Source organism: Sinocyclocheilus anshuiensis, unplaced genomic scaffold (assembly GCF_001515605.1).
Source record: "Sinocyclocheilus anshuiensis isolate Anshui unplaced genomic scaffold, SAMN03320099.WGS_v1.1 scaffold355, whole genome shotgun sequence".
Lineage (NCBI taxonomy): Eukaryota > Metazoa > Chordata > Actinopteri > Cypriniformes > Cyprinidae > Sinocyclocheilus > Sinocyclocheilus anshuiensis.
Window position 1 is genome coordinate 3,069,463 of NW_015549571.1, and position 21,896 is coordinate 3,091,358.

Genomic DNA, 21,896 nt, shown 5'->3' on the forward strand with positions numbered 1-21,896 from the left:
TTGAAATAATTTCCAGATTTTATTTATGATTATGGAAAGGGGCTCTCGTTTTAGAAAGCATTTGATTGCACAAATATTTTTGTACACCGCTAAGAGCATCATCTATGATGCTGAGATGTATCTGAGATGCATATGCTGACATTTTTATGATGGGAAAAGCTCATTTCCTTTTTAAATGCTGTATTGCACCCTCTTGTGGGGATATACAAAAATTCAGTTTCATGAGACATTAAGTAAACTTGAACCCAGAAAGGTCTAGTAACTGAAAAACATTTTTTTGAGCATCAAGGGAAAAAAATAGTGCTAAGTGAAAACCTCTAGTACCATGCAGACAACACGTTTTCAAATCAGTGTTCTAAAAAGAACATGCTCATTTTGTTAATGTGCTTTATGTAGTCTCAGGTGCTGTACAAAAACACATCTTGTGTTCCACTTCCTGTGTACAGAAGAGTTTGTGTTAGCTGAAAGCTACCTAATGGGTTTTTCGTTAGGGTTTTAGGGGGAAACAACTGTGATCTCTTCAAATAACAGCCTGGTGTTACAGAAATGGACTCAGGAACTAAGTGAGTGAAGTGAATTTAATAAAGACACATAAATTAAAGTGTCCATCCTCCAAGAGCAAATAGCCTGTTTCTGCTTTCTACTTATTAGTGTATAAAGGGCAACATGTTGAACAGGTAAATACTGAGGGACCAAACAAATTATTTTCACTATTAGAAACTGAACAACAAGTGAGCGATGGACGGAAGTAGGCAACAACATATTTAGAGATTTTAACGGTCATAAAAGTCCATTAATCTACCCTCTATGATTTATCATTCACTGAATGAATATAAATATACATAACTATAAAAATAATCAAGATTTTATGGTAACTATTTTTTTTTTTTTTTCAAAGAAAAATTTGAGGTTCGTTCAAGTGTAAAGATAAATGGTTCTTTAGGTTGAAAGGCTTTGGGTTGATTAAGGGGTTTCAGGGGTAACTGAATATTTAGAAAATAGTTTCAGATTTGCTGACCACATGACAATTGCTAATCACTTATGCTTGAACTAAATCGGTGTTGTAAGAAAGTAGTTCTAACACAAATGTATTTGAGATGAAAACCTGAGATAAACATGTGCATACTTTAATGGCATATGAAACAACAACATACATCCAATAACTGATTTTGCTTCATTCAGAAGCTATTCTTACCAAGGTCTGCAATGCAGCACTGGCCGTTTTTGTTCACTAAAATATTTTTGCTTTTTAGGTCTCTGTGAGCAATGGCTGGTTTGCCCTGTGTGCCAAAGATCTCCACGTGCAGATGGGCCAGGCCACTGGCAATGGAGAGTGCCATCCGCAAACAGGCAGAAGCATCCAGCATGCTGAGTTGCAGGTAATCGTAGAGAGAGCCCATCTCATGAAAATGTGTGATTAGCCACAACTGAGTGCTGGAGTTACGCGATGTCATATCGGACGCAATAAAGCCTGAGAAAAATACAAGGTAAAGTTATGGTTGAGCGAAATTAACATATTTTATTGTTGTTTTATGTTACAAAACTGAGGTATCCTAAAAAAAAGCATATGAAGAGTTCATCTGCAAAAACAGATAACTAAAAATCTAGTTTTTTCATTGTGCATTCCAATTAATCTCAATCAAACAGCAGTTGGGTTATTTTGATTAGGTTAAAAAATAACTAAAAAAATACAGCTAACTAACACAATAAAAACATAACAATAATAAAAAACGTGATTTTTGAAAAAAAATTTAAAATGGAGTTATCTGTTTTTGCAAATAAACTCTTCATATATCATTTCTAGGGGTTTTATAAAAGGTTTCATTATAAATTGATTTACCCAGAATGTTCTCGTGTCGAAGCAGGACAGTGTTGTAGATTTCTGTCTCTCTGAACCAGGATTTCTCATCTCGAGACGAGAATATTTTCACAGCCACGCTTTCTCCCTGCCACTGACCTCTCCAAACCTCTCCATACCGACCTTTACCTGACAGAAAACACACAAACACATTTGAGGACATACTCTCAAAAGTGAGGTTTTGTCAAATATATGTAACTATAGCCTAGTAACAGAGTAATTTGGTGTTTAAATCAGCTTAAAATGAGGTGCTAACCTGTACAACAAAATCTAAGAAACACTTTATGCACACATACATAAAGAATGATGGAAATATGATGTGAGCACATACCAACACACTCGCTGAGAGCGATCTGTCTGGCTACTGTTCTCTGAACCAGGAAAGGTAGTCCAGAGCCACTACCAGATGTACAGGAATGATCCAACAGATCCTGAGAGAGAAAGACAAAAGATAAAGAAATATACAGCTGTACATTAACTCTAGTACAGCTACATTTGTTCATTTGGACCCTGCAATACACACACTTATACACTAGAGAGCACTCAATGAACAGAAACATTCCACTATGAGGGAATGAGGAAAAAATGCACCAGAGGCAAAACCACAAAAACCTCCTAGGCCTCGGAGAACAGATTTTAAGTATTTTAATAACGTCTCATTCCCAGGACTGGCACAGACTTTTAATTATTCTCAGGCAAACATTAGAACGCTGAATATTTGCTTTGGTTGCCAAGCACTCCTCAGAGATCCTTGAAAATAGCTTGAAAAAGATCCAACAACAGCAACTAAAGAGCCAGCTCAGCAAACACACATCACAAATACTTACAAACTCGCCAAAACCCTGCAACTTTTCTGCCGAAATTTGTTTAAACAGAGAGAAATGCATGGGTTTCTGACATGGTGTGTTTGTTAGTTTCATAAAACATTTTATCATATGTCAGCATAAACAAAATCTTGTTGGTATTAGAAACCATTCAAAACACAAAAAGTGGATTCCAGATGTTAAATTGTTGTAAATTGTTGCATGGATTTATGAGATGTTTTATTAATTAATAAGCTAAAAAGCATTTATGTAAAAAAAGAAAAAAAAAAAAAAAAAAAAAAAAAAAAAAAACATGGTATTACTATGGTGCATGTCTTCTTTTAAATTTATTTTTTATAGTGTAACCACATATGTGACCCTGGATCACAAAACCAGTCTTAAGTCGCTGGGGTATACAGGTATTTGTAGCAATAGCCAAAAATACATTGTATGTGTCAAAATTATAGGTTTTTCTTTTATGCCAAAAATCATTAGGATATTAAGTAAAGATCATGTGCCATGAATATATTTTATACATTTCCTACTGTAAATATATCAAAACTTAATTTTTGATCAGTAATATGCATTGCTAAGAACTTGGTTTGGACAACTTTAAAGGCAATTTTCTCAATATTTTGATTTTTTTGCATCCTCAGATTCCAGATTTTCAAATAGCTGTATCTCAGCCAAATATTGTCCTATCCTAACGAACCATACATCAATGGAAAGCTTATTTATTGACATTATTATTATGAAAATTGACCCTTATGACTGGTTTTGTGGTCCAGGGTCACATATGAGCTATTTATTGTAGTCCTTTAAATAGAGCCTAAGCCTGCTAAAGGGATAGTTCACCCAAAAATGAAAATTACCCCATGATTTACTTACCCTCAAGCCACCCTAGGTGTATATGACTTTCTTCTTTCAGACCAACACAATCTGAATTTATTTTAAAAAACTATCCTGGCTCTTCCAAGCTCTATAATTACAGTGAATGGTGGTCAAGATTTTGAAGCTAAATAAAGTATATAAATCCTTACTAAAAAGTGCTCAACACGGCTCTGGGGGGTTAATAAAGGCCTTCTGAAGTGAAGTTCTACTCAGAAGGCCTTTAGTAACCCCCCGGAGCCATGTAGACTACTTTTTTGTACTCTTCTTTTTTTTTTTGTCTCACTTGTTTTGTAATTTTGCTTCAAAATCAAGACCACCATTCACTGCCATTATAAAGCTTGGAAGAGCCAAGCTTTACTTGATCTTTTACTCGACTTTTCAGCATGTGCTCAATGTGCTTAAATCACAGACTGATGACAGACTTTGGTAAGTGTAGTTTTTTTCTCACCGCGAGTGTGCTCTCTCCCACGTTAGATGCAATCAGACCATCGATGGTGCCATACTCTGCATCATGAGCGGTCAGATGCTCCATCTGGTGATGGTGAATACAACGGAAGATCAGGATAGCCACACCAGACAGGAATATCAGAACGATGACTGGAGCCACAATCACGATGGTCAGCGTTGTCACACTATAGTTGGGGCCCTCCACCACTGAGAGACAGACAGAGATTTCAAAAGAAACCATTTTACCTTGAAGAGTGGTGAACCTCACAAAAAAAATTCAGCTTGTGACATTTTCATGACATTAAGCACATTTGAACCCCTAACTTTCACTGTAATGTAAAAAAATAAATATTTTTCTTTCTTTCTTTCGTCACAATGAGTTCTTAAGCATTGCCAATTTAATTTTTTTCATATTGACAAAAACAATGAAACAAGCTGCAACAGTCATGGAAAACCCAGAAACAACAGCGAATTTTAAAATTGTGTCAAATCATGGAAATTTAATATATGTCAAATGTTTAGATCAGGGATAGAGGCCTGGGCCATTGTCCTGTAGAGTTAAAAAAGAAGCTCCACCTCAAATTAAACACACTTTCATGTACTGTTCAAGCAATTCTGAAGTCTTTGCTTAGATTTTTCAGGTGTGCTTGATTAGGAACGGAGCTAAACATAAAAGCTGCATGCAAACTAATTATAAATGAACAAAATGCATGTCAAGCCACAGAACGCTGCTGATACTACAAATACCCACATGCAATATAAGACATAATGAAAGGAAACTTGTTTTGTTTATGTGTGAGCATATGTAAGAAAATTAAATAAAAAAATAAATGCGTATGAATATGGAATATAAAGGAGGTGAAGGTGTGAGAGGTTAATGTCTGTTACCTCGTACAGGAAGTCTCACGGTGAGGTTCATGTTGCACAGATGAGCCTGACAGCACTCCACTATCTGGTCAGGTGATGGAGGTGTTTTACAGGTCATCCTGCCCTGCTCATACACCTTAAAACAGCCCTTCTGAGACACTGGTGTCCCATCACTCAGTGTCAAAGAGGAGAAACACTGTTGACCCTTACAGCGGTCCCCCGTTGCACATGATCGACCCTCACACACACATTCGTGCTCTGTAGGGGCCACCCTTAACTCCTCATCTAGATAGAAGAGAAGATAAAAAAATTAAAAAAACATAAGTGTGTGTTGTGTTACACCTCAGCTAATGTGTTTTTCAAAGCATTGAACATTTAATTAAAAACTGCCTTAATGAAACCGTATTAGCAACCCTTTTTTATTTTCTTAATGCAAATTATTTCCAAGTGAAATTTTTTAAATGTAGGGGTCAACACACTACCTTCTTAATGTGAATCATGCACAATAAGATAACTTTTTTTTCCAACCGATATACAGCGGGTAAAATAAGTATTGAACACATCACCATTTTTCTCAGTAAATATATTTCTAAAGGTGCTGTTGACATGAAATTTTCACCAGATGTCGGTATCAACTCAAGTAATTCATACATACAAAGAAAACAAAACAAATAGAAATTAAGAAATTATAAATTAAATTGTAATAAAATGGAATGACAGGGAAAAAGTACTGAACTACTGAAATTTATTTAAAGGGGTCATATGATGCTTTTTTAAAGATCATTATTTTGTGTATTTGGTGTAACAGAATATGTTGACATGCTTTAATGTTCAAATACAAAAGCCTTCGTTGGTAATGACAGCTTCAAGACACCTCCTGTATGGAGAAACTAGTGGCATGCATTGCTCAGGTGTGATTTTGGCCCATTCTTCCACAGAGTCTTCAAATCTAGAAGGTTCTGTGGGCCTCTTCTATGAACTCTGATATTTAGTTCTCATTTTCTATTGGATTCAAGTCAGGTGATTGGCTGGGCTATTCTAGCAGCTTTATTTTCTTTCTCTGAAACCAATTGGGAGTCTCCTTGTCTGTGTTTGGGATCATTGTCTTGCTGAAATGTCCAGCCTTTTTTCATCTTCATCATCATCCTGGTAATCTTCATCATATTTCTAATTACTGATAGATTTCAGCTTGTGTCTTGGCTTTCCATGCCTTTTGCACCTCCCTTTCTTCATGTATTCAATACTTTTTCCTTGGGTCATTCCATTTTTATTACACATAGCTTAATTTCTGAACTTATTTGTTTTGTTTTGTTTGTATGTATGGATTACTTGGGTTGTTACCGAAATCTGGTGAAAATTTCAAGCCAACAGCACCTTTAGAAATATATTTACTGAGAAAAATGGTGACGTGTTCAATACTTATTTTACCCACTGTAAGTGCAAGTTGTTTGAAGGTGATTTTATTTTTTTTTATTTTTTTGCTTGTATTGAGTCACTAAGTGATTCATTTCATTCATCCATTCTTCAAACCACTTGTCACATGTTGGGCTGCAGGGATCCTGGAGTGTATTCCAGCGTCTTGGGCAGTAGGCTAAATGAGTAATTACTTTACAAAAATAAAATCATTAATGAATTCTATTAAATTACTATTACAGAAAATTACTTGGATTATGCAAGGTCCTTAAGGCATTTATTTGCTTTTAAATGAGAATTATTACAATCCTTCCAAGACTAAACCTTTCCAAAAAATTAAAGAGATAGCCTACTTTAATACCAAGCTGCAACATGGACAAATCTCACAAAAACATCAGGAACATGGTCTGAGTCATACTTAATAATTTGAATAAAGGACCATAAAAGGCCATGAAATAGGTTTCTTTACATTAATACAAATTTTAATTTGTTTTGGGGGTGAAATGTGAACCAGACATGTGTTTGTCCAATTTTGTAAGATTCACCCATTTTAAATTACATACTTACCCTTTCATCATTACACTTTTGTACATTTAAATTAAGGTGTGAGGTAAAAACAAATGTAACAATTATTGCTTCAATGATTCACCTGTACTTGGCATCTCCATGGTAACATTCATATTGCACAATGTTCCCTGGCAACAGTGCATCAGCGTGTCCACAGTCTGGGAGTTTTTGCAGCGCACTGCCACTTCTTCACTACCCACAATGCATCCTTTCTGCTGGAGGGCTGTCCCATTCTCAAAAGACAGGGAGGAGAAACACTGCAGGCCCAAACAACGCTGGACATCACTGCATGATAACCCCTCGCACACACACTCAACATCACCAGTGCTGCCTTTATCTGTGGAAAACACACACAAGAAAGACATTTCCTTTCATCTACAATTATGAGATGCTCAGCCAAGACACATGGATATGCCTCTTTCTTCAACTACAGCACGTTTGTGTCAGCATGCCTATTGTATCTCAATGGCAGCTGCTTGGCTGACACAGAAATCCTTGGAAGTATGCCATTTATAATGGGCCATCATCTTTGCTCATGCTATGCTCATGGGTGCCCAGTTCTGCTGCCACAAAGTTTTGAACTAATCACCTAAATCTAAATGCAATATGACTAGTGACTCTAAAACTGCAAGAAAAATACAGTTTATTAGGTGTCCAAGCAGCTTTGTTACTACATGGCTGATTTTCTTATTATTAGGGGTCTAAGCATCAAAATCACTACTCAGACCTGCATACATATCTGTCTGACACTAGGTGGTGCTAAAATAAAGCCATTTGTGGTTTCTTCATATCATTGTAATCATATAGGCAAAAATCAAAACCATATGATTTCATTCACAATTTCAAAAACTATTCATTAGTGACAAGATAAAGTTATCAAAAGAATTTTGATTTATTGAATCAATTGACACATATGGTGGGATATTTTTGTGTGAAGCCCATAGCTACTAATTGGTCTATATCTTGCAAGTGAAACGTTCGAACTGTTATTCTTCTGAAGGTTGGATGGACCATTCTACACCAGGGTATTCAATTAAATTTCCAAGAGGTCCACTTTCTATATTTTCTTCTCAACAGAGGTATGGACAATACTTTTTTGGAATAGTTATAAACTTCCATCAAACAGTAAACAGTCTAAAGAGTCATCAAAGTTGAGGATATTGGATCCCGAGAGTCAAAGCAGTGGTGTAAGAATTGTTATACAAAAAAAAGCTAAATATTTCATAAATTGAGCCCAATAGGACATTAATATAAAAAAATAAGATCAGATGTTTTATCAGACTATTATTATTTTTACATTTAGATACACATGGATGGCGGAAGGCCATGTTATTAAAAAAATATACTGTATGGGGGTTCAGATTTTTCCTCTTGAGGTCTGGACCACTTTTTATTTTGCTTAAAATATGTATCTGCAAAAATAATGTACATAATAAAATTGCTCTCATCATGAGCAGAAATCAAAGTTAACTAGTAATTTTACTGTTTCAGTTGTCTTTCCTTATAACTACAAATACTTTTTTCAAATTAAAAAAAAAATTGTTTATTATGAAATGCTTTTACCATGCTGATAAATAATGCTAAATATAGTCGTGTGTATGACAAAATTAATTGTATTTGCTGCATTGTTTTATTTAACAAAATTATGCGTTTTAACAAAAGTATGAATCGATTTTGCTGCATGTGGTGTTTCTGCTACCGTTGTTAAAATAACCACATTATCTGCAGCTCTTGTAGTGTCTTTAGTCGGAGGAGAAGCAATGCGTGTATGTCTAGCATTGGAAAACACACTTAGACACTAATATGTAACATGAAAGATGAATCATATTCTTCTAGGCCCCTCTTTGAACATGTTCCAATCGGTGTGATCAAAACAGTCCTGAGGCAGATATAACTACCTCTGGCCACCTTCTGATGATTTAGAAACCGGTTTCTTCCATTTCTGAAGTGGTTGGTATGCAGGCATTAACATAACAGAAGAGTGGTCAGAACGACCGAGGTGGGGGCAGGGGAAGGTTTTAGGTTGGTGTGGTTAAAATCACCGGCTATCATGAATGATCTTTTGGGGTGTTGCCCGTTTTTGTCAAAGTTTGTTCAATGCACTGTCAGCCTTAGCGCACGAGGAGATGTTGACAGCGATGATGACGACAGCAGTGAATATTTTCAGCATACAGTTTTCAGCATATATATTATATATTGCTAAATATTTCACCATTTCAGAGCAGTGTAGAATAGACCCCAAATCTGTGTTGTCATACAAAGTCTGAGAAAGTTAATCTTATTGTCCAGAAAGTATACATTGGCTTAAATTAGTGAGGGCAGTGCTGGTCTGCTTGGGTTAGTTATTAGCCTGTTGCGAACACTAGCCTCTTTGCCACACCTCCGCTTCCTCTGGTACTGTCTACGATACCACCTCCACCGGTCGTGTTGCTAAAACGGGGCAGCAGACTTCAGTCCTGGTACTCTTTCATTCAATTCACTGCAGATTTGTCGCTCATCTACAGTGCTGATTTAGTTTTTATGAAACATTTCTTATTATTATCAATGTTGAAAACAGTTTTTGCTGCTAAATATGTTTGAGGAAACCGTAATACACTACCATTCCCCAAAGGTTTGGGATAAATCACAGTTTCCACAAAAATATTAAGCAGCGAACAAATTGATAATAATAAGAACAACTGTTATTGAACACCAAATCAGAATATTAGAATTATATTATTAGAATATTAGAATATTGATTTTTAAAGGATTGTGTGACAATGAAGACTAGTATCAACTTTGTTATCACTGAAATAAATTACATTTTTAAATAAAAGTAGTTTAGTAGTTTATAAACGCCCAGTCAAACACAGAAAATATACAGTGAAACCACCAATATACTGCGTGTCAGTCTTACCTTCAATACAGGCAGCAGGTGAAGCCAACACGACCACCAATAGCAGAATCATCTTACTGCTTAACATTTCAGGCCTGAAGAAAATAGGCATCATCACTGACCTAGAAGACAACAATCAGAGAAACAACAAAACATGATTACAGTGTTACAAACATCACAAACTTTCGCATTTTTAAAAAAGTGTTTCACGAAGGGATGTTCATTTTGAATTTGTTCTTAATTTGTTCTTTGTGCAGCCGGTGCTTGTTAAATGATCATTAACCATTAACTGACAAAATTAGAAAGTAAATTAGAATTTCATCACATTTCAATGAATAAATGTCTGTGACCCATTAAAAATACTTAAATGCACAAATAGCAGAATTAACAATGAGCATTCACACTTCACATCACGCACCTGCAGCACTTCTGTGAATGGAGAAAATCAGAATAAAATTATATACATAACTGGAATGAAATAAATAGACCTACACTAAATATATTTTACTTACATAATTAACAGTACAGATTAACACAACTAAAGGAAAAAAATATGCGACAAGTACAATACACTGAGTATTGGTTAATTTTTGTAACACGCTCCATGAAGTTAACGGAAACCGAGACAGCAGAAAGCACATCCCGTTTCTTAATTTTAAGTTGTTTCCGCTGTTATAAGGAAAAAATCCAAGTGATTGCGAGCACACACAACATATCAGTTCTAGCATTGTTAACTACACTGCTCAATGGTCTGCTGTGCAATCTATGCCTGAACATGAGTGAAATACAGAGCCTTGTTTACATAATAGATAGCCTATTAGTTTAGGACCCAAATGTTGCATCGCAAATTCGAATTTGTACCGAATGAGGTAGGCTACATGAGCCCAAAGCCAGTAACAGTTTTTCTTTTTCTTTTCTTTTTGTTTATTTTCCCTCCCATGAGGAACATGAGCCATAAAGAGAAGATAATTTTATGACCCAGAGAGATGAGAGGTACACGCCTACCCGAGAGAAGCATTCTCAAACCACATAGACGATGATGGTAACACTCTCATAGCCAGATGACATGCCTTTCAATATCTACAGAACATGCTTATAGCTCCCTTGTGCCCAGTCAACAAATGCTCTGATAGTAACAGCCCAGCTGCCTGTTCATTTACACAGAGACCACATGCTGCTGCAATAATCAGAGGACAAAACTCAGACATGCAGCTGGGGTTTATGCAGGATGGGGGCACAAAGGGGCACTCTTGGGGTAAGAAGGGTGAGTTGGGTAAACTCATGGAGAGGAAGGGTTGGGTCAACCTCATTTCTGAAGTACTGTTATTGTTCTGTGTGTACAAACAACCTGCCAATTATAATAACTGCACTGAATAGTTCACATAAATCAACATAAATCAGCATGCACTTCTGAAATGTCACAGTAATCAAAACCACAAATGAGCGACACAGATCAATATACCATATTCAATAGTTGACTTTTAGGGATTGAACAATTCCCAAAAGGGTCTGGCTGCAGCCTTGCACTTGCACTCTCAGACTTGCATTCTCAGACATTTGCGCTTCCGCTAGCGACGTCACTTGCAGTCTTTATTTTTTATTTTGTTCTATTTTTTATTACTTTTTGTTTGAATCTCTCAACATTTTACAACAGTAGCCAGGTGGTGAAGACAAGAAAAAAGAAACTAAATTACAATGTCACTTGCAATCGCCACTTGCACTCTCCGCTACCACGTCACTTGCAATCGACACAAATCGTGCGTGTTGCCAATGGAGACAAGAAGCTGTGGTGGTGATTAAACGATTAAAATTAATTTAGTACTATAACATACCGGGTCCTGCAAGAAAAAGACAAGACCCGCAAATCCGTGACCACAGAACAGCAGAATATGAACGTATGCACAAAGTCTCTCGTTAAGCGTTTTCCTCCTGTAGAAAAACATAAACACTTAACGTAAGTATTTGGGGAATATTTTGTGGGGTTTATTAATTTATAGGGGTGGGCGATATGACAAAAATATCATCACAATTTTTTTTAAGAAATATCACAATTAATGATTTTATCACAATTCTTTGTCATGTTGGTTTTTACTATTTTGCAAGTTGTCTGAGCATTACAGCTAATTTCCATATTATAAAGACAAAGCCTTTCAAGGTAACAAAATATAAAAAAGAATGGCAGAAATTTTGGCCAAAGTGGGCAAAGATAAAAATCTTTGTCATTATTTTATCTTTATCATTAAAAAATAAGAACAAAGTTACACATTATAAATACACATTGTACAAATAAAACAACTAGGTACAATAGGTGTATTTAGCTGGAGCATTCAAGAAATTGAATGAACAAATATAAAAATAAAACCCTATTGATTCCTATCAAAGCAACTGTATTAAAGTTTTTCAGTTAAGAGTAGTGAGTGATTTTTCTCTTTGTGTTTTGTTGTTTTATTAACATTAAAGGAATAGTTCACCTAAAAATAAAAATTCTGTCATCTTTCTGTCAAATCTGTCATAGTGTCCCGAGATCGAATCCTGCCTCGTGGAATAATTTCTGCTTATTACAATAAGATGGGAAATTATTAATAATAAAAAAAATATGCACAACTGATAGCTGGCAGAGCTGCCATTATACCAGAAATATGCTTAACCTGAAAGCACCAATCCAGAGGAGCAAAAACCTGGAAGTAGGAAGAAGGCAGTTGCTCAGCAGACACAGACAGTGCCGGATGGGCACTCAATATACAAAATATTAGGAATGCACTGTGACCAATGTAATGGTCATTCCAAAACTTAACTGTTTTTTTTGTTTGTTTGTTTTTTAATCAAGAGACAAGAAAGAATGAAAATATGAGTACATGAACAAGATGTTTGTTTGCTCTATTGCAAGTTTAGTAATGTAGCATATATGTTTGCATATATGATACAACTTGGATGTCAATACCAGGTGTAAACATGGCCATAGTCACTGATTACACTGTTCAGGAAGTCAAACTATGAATTGCTTATAATGTTCTCAAAAACAGTTCAGAACTTATTACTGTTAAAAAAGGATTTTTAATAGCCAATGGCAATGCTGTAGTAGGGCAGATGATGGTCAGTATTGCTGAAATTAAATGAACATCTTATTTTGTAACATATTTACATAAACACACTCAAAAATATTTCAAAAAAAAATTTTTTTTAAATAAAGTGCATGATTCAATAGTAGATTTTCCAAACGATGCATACCACAATGACACACTGGCCAATACTGGTTATCTCAAAATAACTGTAATTTGATTATTCATCTAGACTGATATTAGTCTTCCACTAACTATTCTTTTAATCAGTTGAACTGACAGATATATTCTATATCCAGTTATAAATCAATTAGAAATCAATAACCACACTCCAGAGCCCAAATGCAGTGAGACTTCTCATTTTCTCCAGTCTTTTTCTACTTCTCTGATATGGCTCTGATACCTTTTTTTTTTATCATGCACATTTATCTTGATTATTTTTAGGACAAATCCACCTGCTTTCAGTAGAGAACAGATACAGGCCTGCACTGCCAGAGACCCAGATGAATCAGATCAAACAAAGATTGCTCAGATCAGACCCAAAACTTACAGGCATGTCAACATGCAACAAACACATGAAAAGTCTAACATGCACATGACAGTCAGATAACATGCAAGACAGTCGTACCTGTGTCTCATGCTCAGAGGTGCAGCCATGTGTGCACACAAAACTCCATCTGCCCTAAATGATGATGTCTAAAATCTGATCTACCCTCAGGGCTCTGCCTACCAATGCTCCTCTCGCTCTTCTAGCCTCATTCTACTCTCCTTCTCTCTATTTCCGTTCTCTTGCATTGTTCTAGCTACACAGCCAGCTGTTTCTGACAGCCAAATTACAGTGCACAGAAAAATGATTGCTTACCCTCGCTCTCCATCTCAGACAGGGTGGACAAATTACACACTTTACCCAACTGTGAAATACCAGCTGCAAAGTTTCTGAGCTGAGGCAGGAAACGTAGAGTAAAAATATTGATGTGGACACTAGGGTTGGGCCGATAGATATCACGATGTTGAGCCGGCATCATCATCGTTATTTGTTTTCCATGCCTTTCTGAATACGGATTCACGCTTCGGGCACACCCCCTAACTCCTACCCCCCACCCTTCCACGATGTCATCGTCCATCGCGATGTTTCTACGGTGGCCGAGAGAGCTCAACACACTGCAGCTTAAGAAAACACATGCAAATTGAAAAAAAACACCAGCAAATTAAGAAAACATCTTCATCAGTCTGACAACACACGCGCTGCAAATCCTCACATCACATGCAAATGAAGAAACGCACTGCAAATCCTCACAACTCATGCAAATGAAGAAACGCGCTGCAAATCCTCACAGCACATGCAAACGAAGAAACGCGCTGCAAATCCTCACAGCACATGCAAACGAAGAAACGCGCTGCAAATCCTCACAGCACATGCAAACGAAGAAACGCGCTGCAAATCCTCACAGCACATGCAAACGAAGAAACGCGCTGCAAATCCTCACAGCACTATTTCATTTTTATTATTCTTTATATATTTATTGTTTTGTATTCTGGCTGTGTATGTAATTTATTGCTATGACTGTATCCCCGTGTGAATGTTATATCTTCAATAAAAAAAAATAAAAAAAAGGAATCACTAGCAGAAACTCAAAAAAAAAAAAAAAGCAACTGCACAAAACAAATCCCAGCCGGGTCCGATTTGCTGGTGTTTTTTCAATTTGCATGTGTTTTCTTAAGTTACAGCGCGTTGAGCTCTCTCGGCCACCATATGTTTCACTGTAGACATCGTCCGATGCCAATTTTGTAGACATCGCCCAGCCCTAGTGGACACCATAACTGTAATAAACCATGTTGCTGTCCAAAATGATTAATAGATGCACGCACAATTATCCATGTACTGCATACATTTTATACATGTATCTTACTAACCACAAACAAATACCTTTCAATTTGAGTCTGTGGAATTCAGGATTAAATGATTGTGCAGCGATTTGTACAAATACAGACATGTTTGCGAATAAAAATGTTATGTTCTGCATTAATATATCATAAATTGCTCATGCAAAAAGGAATGCATGCATATGTGGATCAGGTGACACGCGTGCATTAGTTGACGTCTAGTTCGAGTCGATCTTGTTCAGTTCATTTGGATTTTGAGACTTCATTTTCGCAGTTTACAGCATTTCACATCCCCCACACACACAACTACCAACGAACAAGGCCCAGTGCAATTCATTCATGTGTACACGATTTGAAAAATTTGCAAATGTGCGTCACTACACTGAAACAAATGCTTTTCAACCGGTGTCTGCAGAGTTAAGAATTCCATTAATGTGCAGCATTTTGTTCAAATAGATACATATTTGTGAATACAAATGTTACAGTTTGTATTAAAGTATCATAATTTGTGCTTGTAGCCATTAAAATGTGCATTTGTGGATCAGGCGACGCGCGAGCATTCATTCACGTCTCTTCTGAGTCGATTCTATTCTATTTGATTCATTTGAATATTGAGACTTTCGTTCCGCCCTTTTAGCCTTGCCCAAATCCACACACACACAGCTCGCGATCCACACGCAGCTGAGCCACAGAAAATCAGCGACCACTAGATGGCACTAGCCCCAGTCACATGTGTGCATTCCATTGTTTACAGTTTTATGAATGTTACATTGTGTTTTCTTTGTTTCTTTTTGGTTTGGCTATTCTCCTCTGCCCATAGAAATACAATAAAGTTGTTTTATTGAACTTGTTCTAACTTATTAAAGAAGAGACTGCTGTATTCCTATCTTTATCAGTGGTGGACAGTAATGGAGTAGCTTTACTTCGTTACTGTACTTAAGTACATTTTTCAAGTATCTGTACTTTTGATTTGTGTACTTCGTCCACCACTGATCTTTATAGTCCACCAAAAAGTCCATCCTGAAAAAATCGATAGTACTGTTGGCAAAATATTATATGAGGATGTGATATGTTAGAGCTTTATGTAAACATGTCTCACGCTGCGTTTGTCCAATCAATGACACTGACATAGCAAATATGCAAATAGGAATGTTAACCCAGGGTTTAAGAAGTGTGTAAAGCAACAGCTTATAAATACACAGGAACAATTGTTAAACCTGGGCAAAGCATAAGCAGTGTGAAACATGAAGCAAAATAACCCAGGATTCTGTTTACCAAGGGTTTAAAATGACCCAGGGTCAAATATTTCAAGTGTTAAAAAGCCCTTTAAAGTTATTGTCTCTCAAAAGAAGGTGTCAACTCTGAATCGATTACTGAGATGTTTAAAATTCAAATCCCATTTCTGTGAAGTTTACAGTCACACGTCACAATTTACCATATTTGCATAATGCCTACCTACATTCTGCTTGTATAAACCCAGTGAAAACCTGAACTCCTCTCAAACGCTGTAGCTCGTTTATGTGGATAACCTGTCGACAAAACGCTGTCTGACGCTTTGAGGACACTAGGAGAAATGATGCCTGTCTAGAACATGCAGACAAGAGGAGTACACAGTGAACAACCCCAGTGCTGATACTGGTGATATAAAAGCACTCCTGGAAGGCCTCTTACCAAATCAGATTAAAGGACCTGAACTAACTGCAGCATACAGTATAATACTATAGGAATATAAACAGAGTAATCTTTTCTTTCTGTTTTCAGACACCTAAATTCACTCATTGACACCACTATGTTCATTGAAGTGAACTTCTGCATACTGATTACGTTATTAATAGCATTAGTACTAGACAGTACTGTTGTCTGAACACCTGATGCACGAGACAAACAAAATGGGAAACACTTCGGGAGTTTTGAAGATGTTATCTGATAGTTAACTTAAATTCTACAGGATTTCCAGGGGGTGTGGGTTACATTCTTTAATGTTCTGCCCGGAAACAAAGCCATTGTGACCCCAAACCCCCTCATCGAAGAAGAAAGCTGTTGTGTTTACAACTGCGACAATGAGCACTTATTAGGATCAACTAAACACTGGATTTTCAAAAGTATCTAAAGTTCAAAGCATGGACTTTGCGCCACAGTTGCAGTACTTGCATGATGGTTACAGATGTGCAGATCAGCTCTAACATCACCTGAATTCGCTGTTACAGATAAATCAACCATCTCATCACAAAAGAGGTGTTTAAGTATGTCTGAATTGCATTTTAATGTATTTTCAAAAAAGTTAATTAATAATAAAAAATAAATAAATCACACCATTGACACCGACATTTCATGATCTATGTATGATCTTGTCAAACAACTGAAAGCTAGCAGCAATCTCAAATGATTGCTTAATTCGAGCCGGATCCTGTTCTGGAAAATGTCAGATTTTGGATTTTTCGTTCCGGTAATTGTTTTTAAGGATCCGCCATTAGATCGTGACAGTGAGTGCGTGCATATGAGAGCGAGCGCATATTTGGAGGTTATGCATTGGTCCTCAATATATTTTTGACCGTGACCAGTCAGCTTTCTTCAAACTCGCTCTCACTGATGTTTTGTGAGCAGCAGAACGTTTGGAGAGAGTGTAATAATACCAGAAATAATATCAAATAAACTGAACTATTATAATGTATAAACATTATAAACACTATAAACATAGTTACATACGTTAGTATAGCTCACTCCAAAACAAATCATATAAATGTAACGCTATTCAGAACAGAACAAGAATGAAATAAAAATATATGAAACAAAACAAAGCGAAACTGAAAGTACCAGGCGTTAATTGGGCTCACGTAGGCTACCTCTCATTCGGCACAAATCCTAATGTTTCCATATTCGCGATGTATTTGAATGAAACTATTATTTATAATGTAGAGGCTTTGTACTTCACGCGCGTTCGTATATCGACAGAAATATTATCTTCACATGAGCAAAAATGTGCTTGGCATACAAAGTGGACCGTATTTTTACGGTATTTTATTTCGATAATGAACAGACTGCGATGTTTGAGTTGTGAATATGTGGTTGGTGTGTGTGTGTGTGTGTGTGTGTGTGTGTGTGTGTGTGCGCGCGAAGCGCCGGCGTGATCGAGCAGCTGAAACATAAAATACATCATTTTTGGTCAAACAGATAAGAGTAAGACATAATTCGAAAGCACAAAGTGTTTACTTCTATTTTTGCACACTCAAAATAACAACAGAACATTTGTGATTTTGTCAAATAAAGCAAGGATGCACGTTTAATTAAAACTGTTACTTATTTAAGTTTAACTTATTTAATTTTTTGCATATTTATACCTATACTATGATTTAATTTTATTTTTATGAAAACAAATTTTGTTATTTTTAATGTATCTTAGATATACATTTTCTACATCATCCTGGCAACCCATTTTTGACCCAGGGTTTGAAGCTGTGCCCTAATTAGGTTAATGCAGAAACTTGTGAACGATGCTCTCTATATAATTGTGGCATCACCGTTTAGTGACGTCATTGAATGTCACAGCACCTTTTAATTGCTGTTTTGGATCCGGCAATTATTCATTTACAAATTAAGCACTGACTTACATCAATACATACCAAAACACATTACTCTAATTAGGAGCTCCATTCCACCTACCATACCTGTCAGAACATGTCCCCTGCACGCACACACACACACGCACACACACACACACACACAGCATTCATGATCTTTGTCTTTCTGTGTATGGGACAGCTGGAAGGGCCCCAGGGAATTGGAGGGCCCCATGTGATATTGGCGAAACATATTTGGTATATGCTCCAGTGTGAATATGTGTTTGTGCTCTGAAAAGCGTCAAATGTATCTGTTTGCAGCGTGTTTTTGTATTATTAAGCAATGTAGCCAATCACAGACAATCTGTTGACTTCTTAAACTCAGTGGCTAATCAGAGATGTTAAAGTTATCCATTCACCGCTCGAATTGATGTAGTGTTAAGTGCCAAGTTCTGTGCATTCGCAAATCCTCTTACCCTAACAAAGTGTAGACACAATGCAAAGAAGAGATTCAGTGATTGTAAAGAAGGTTTGTGAGATTGCGATGAACTGAAGTGAGTGACAGCTTTTCAGTGATTAGAAAGGGAGCACTCTTTGCATGCTTGACAGGCAAAATATAAAACATTCAGAATTTGAATAAAAGCCTTGTTTTTAATGCTGCTAAGAAGACCAATGGCCGCAAAGTCTAATGATTCACTCTCAAAACTGCAATGGACAAGACAAAAAATATGATATGGCAACCTTCATGTCTTTTGTTTTTTTTTGTAATTTCTTTTGTGATCTGGGAAAAAATAAGGTAACCAGAACAACGTCAGGTTGACTAATTATTTACAGAATTTAGCACATATCCCATACACAAGTTGTGAAATAGTAAATAAACCTCAACCTGGCTAAGAACAAACCCATCACTTTATCAAAATTTCACCATCCAGTTAGGCTCATCAACCATAACTCCTTCAAAAACAGCTAGAAACCTTGGAGTTGTGATTGACGATAAGCTGAATTTCTCAGACCACATTGCTAAAACTGCCCGGTCCTGCAGATTTGCTTTATACAACATTAGGAAGATCAGGCCCTTTCTTTCAGAACATGCAACACAACTCCTTGTTCAAGCTCTTGTTCTATCCAGGCTGGACTATTGCAATGCTCTCTTGGCACGTCTTCCAGCCACTTCTATCAAACCTCTACAATTAATCCAAAATGCCGCTGCAAGATTAATCTAAAGATTAATCTTGCTCATTAAAATTAGCCGAAAATAACGCATGTCACACCTCTGTTCATCAATTTGCACTGGCTACAAATAGCTGCTCGCATAAAATTCAAGGCATTAATGTTTGCCCTATCAGAGAGACAGCAAAATAAGGGTTACTAAAGTAAAATAGCACATGTTGGTTGTTATAAACTGAAACACTTCTCTTTCCTTAAAGGGGTCATATGATGCGATTTAAATTTTTCCTTTCTCTTTGGAGTGTTACAAGCTCTTGGTGCATGCAGCATCATATGACCCCTTTAAACAACCATGTTCGAAGACGTTCCCATGTACATATTCCAGGGTGATAATACCAAGATTCACCAGGGTTCATTTGTGAAATAGTAGTTCAGTGAGCATGAGGAATCATTTTCATGTATGAATTGGCCACCACAGAGTCCTGAGCTAAACTCTATTGAAAGTCTTGAGGATGTGCTGGAGTTGACTTTACAGAGTCGTTCAAGTCATTGTCAATACAAGATCTCAGCCAAAAATGAATGCAACTCTTGATGGAAATAAATGCTGCGATGTGGTATAACATTGTCGAAACGATGCCACAACGAAGGTACAATAAAATCAAACATAAAGGCAGTCAAACAAAATATTATTATGTGCAACTTTTTGACGGGGAGAGTCAAAAGCCTACTCCACTATATCCCAGACTATCAACATGGTTAAGGTCAGGACTCTGTTGTGGCCAGTCTTTCACAAACTGAGCCTGGTGAATCTTGGTATTGTCAGCCAGGAAAATGGTCGTCTGAGAAATAAATATCTATGCGCTGCATTAGTTAGTATTAAAAGAACTGTTGCTAAACATACACGCATGAAACATATAAATCACTGCAATAAAGTTCAATCTTAAAATCTTATGTATTTGCTTATTTAAATCCAGACTGTGACTTTTTTGCCAGGCAATGCATTTACACACCTAAGAAACCAACCACAGAGAACACTGGGGAAAAAATGGTGGCAGTGTGTCGAAAAAAGTGGGGGGAAGGGGGCAGAATCACCTTTAAGTGATTTTTCCCCTGTGGCTGCCATGCCATATTTGTTGCAATCACTGTACATGACACATCATTGTGTTGTGCAAGTCAATTTAAGACTATATTAAACAAACCTGTACGTTCATATACAAAGTAATGTTGTTTCAAAAAGTAAATGGCATGGTGTGATCTGTCTGAGTGTTTTAATGAGACGTCTGTCTGGTCTTTGTTATGCTGAAAGTTCAGTGTGGAGTTGATGGCTCCAGCAGAGGTGAGAGACGAACCCTTAACTTTCTTTTGCATCACAAAGGCACACTAACAATGTGTCAACTGGCCGCAATTTTGCAACAGCGAGTCACCTTACAACCCTCCACAATCCTTAGTCCAATGCTTTAACATTTGGCAATAATCTAGAGCAAACTTGAACGGACGTCTTTCTGATCCTGTATGTATCTGATGGCTTTGACTCATGTTACACAACACTTTTGGATGCGTTTTAATTGCACATGACTACACTAGTATACTCTTCAAAGAAAGAGGCTGTGTTCAGATGAACTCATTACATAGTAAGTAAATCATTTCTAGTAGTACGAACACCGAGAAAGTTGATTTATCTCGATTTAATGTAGTTTAATGTAAAGCGAAGCAGAGACGCGATTATTCAATGAAGGCAACGCAAACGCATATCTCTTACCTTCACAAAGCGTTGAGAAGAGAAGAGCTGGAAGATATAATGAACGCCTCTCAGACTTCAGTGCTATCGTGAAGCGGACAGCGATCATTCTCCGTCTACATCCATAAACTTCATCAACTTCATGCAATGTTTACGACTGAAAAGGAGTCGTGCTGGACCCTTCCTGCTTTCGTGTGTTTTACTAGCGGTGTGTGCGTGGGACAGGCCTGCAGTAGGAGGAGCGCCCCCACCCCACGCACTCACACCCACTACCTCCCATTAGAGAATAATTTCCTACGCGCACGTTTTCACAACTTGTAGTGAGCTATGTGTCAAAACCAGCTGGGTATTCCATAAAGCAGGTTATGTGACATACCCGGGTAACTTTACAAATAGGTTAACGGATAACCTACACTTTCGGTTTAAAAAACGGAGATAACTTTCAGGGTATGTAGCGATAGCAACTTACTCTGAACAAAACCTTCTCCGTAGTAAATTATTTTTTAAATATTACATATATAGCATTATTATAAAATTATATATATATAGTAAAAGTGTTTTTGAACCATACTATAAAGTGTATTATTCTGTATATATTATAGTATTTACAACGCTTTGTTAATGAATGCTACAGCCAGGGTTTAAATTGGGCCGGGACCTTCCGGGGCTGAGCCCCGGCACCAGGGGCGCCGCTACACAGCAAAATCACCAGAGTTAAAATCCTGGTGTTTTAGAGTAAAGTGTTAATGTTATGGTGTTGAATTAACACG

General features: G+C 36.9%; 1 protein-coding gene across 1 annotated transcript in view; it reads right to left on the reverse strand.

Moving 5' to 3' along the window:
• LOC107657409 (activin receptor type-1-like) overlaps window positions 1-21,378 on the reverse strand; it is a 28,145-nt gene extending 6,767 nt beyond the window's left edge. The window contains exons 1-8 of the mRNA XM_016445464.1: window positions 21,148-21,378; window positions 9,743-9,843; window positions 6,929-7,183; window positions 4,888-5,151; window positions 4,001-4,206; window positions 2,190-2,289; window positions 1,841-1,987; window positions 1,196-1,471 (exon numbers count right to left, since the gene is read on the reverse strand). Of these exons, the coding sequence (XP_016300950.1) occupies window positions 1,196-1,471; window positions 1,841-1,987; window positions 2,190-2,289; window positions 4,001-4,206; window positions 4,888-5,151; window positions 6,929-7,183; window positions 9,743-9,836 (1,342 nt within the window). The 5' untranslated portion in view covers window positions 9,837-9,843; window positions 21,148-21,378. The remainder of the gene's footprint in view (window positions 1-1,195; window positions 1,472-1,840; window positions 1,988-2,189; window positions 2,290-4,000; window positions 4,207-4,887; window positions 5,152-6,928; window positions 7,184-9,742; window positions 9,844-21,147) is intronic.
• Window positions 21,379-21,896: the final 518 nt, after the last annotated feature.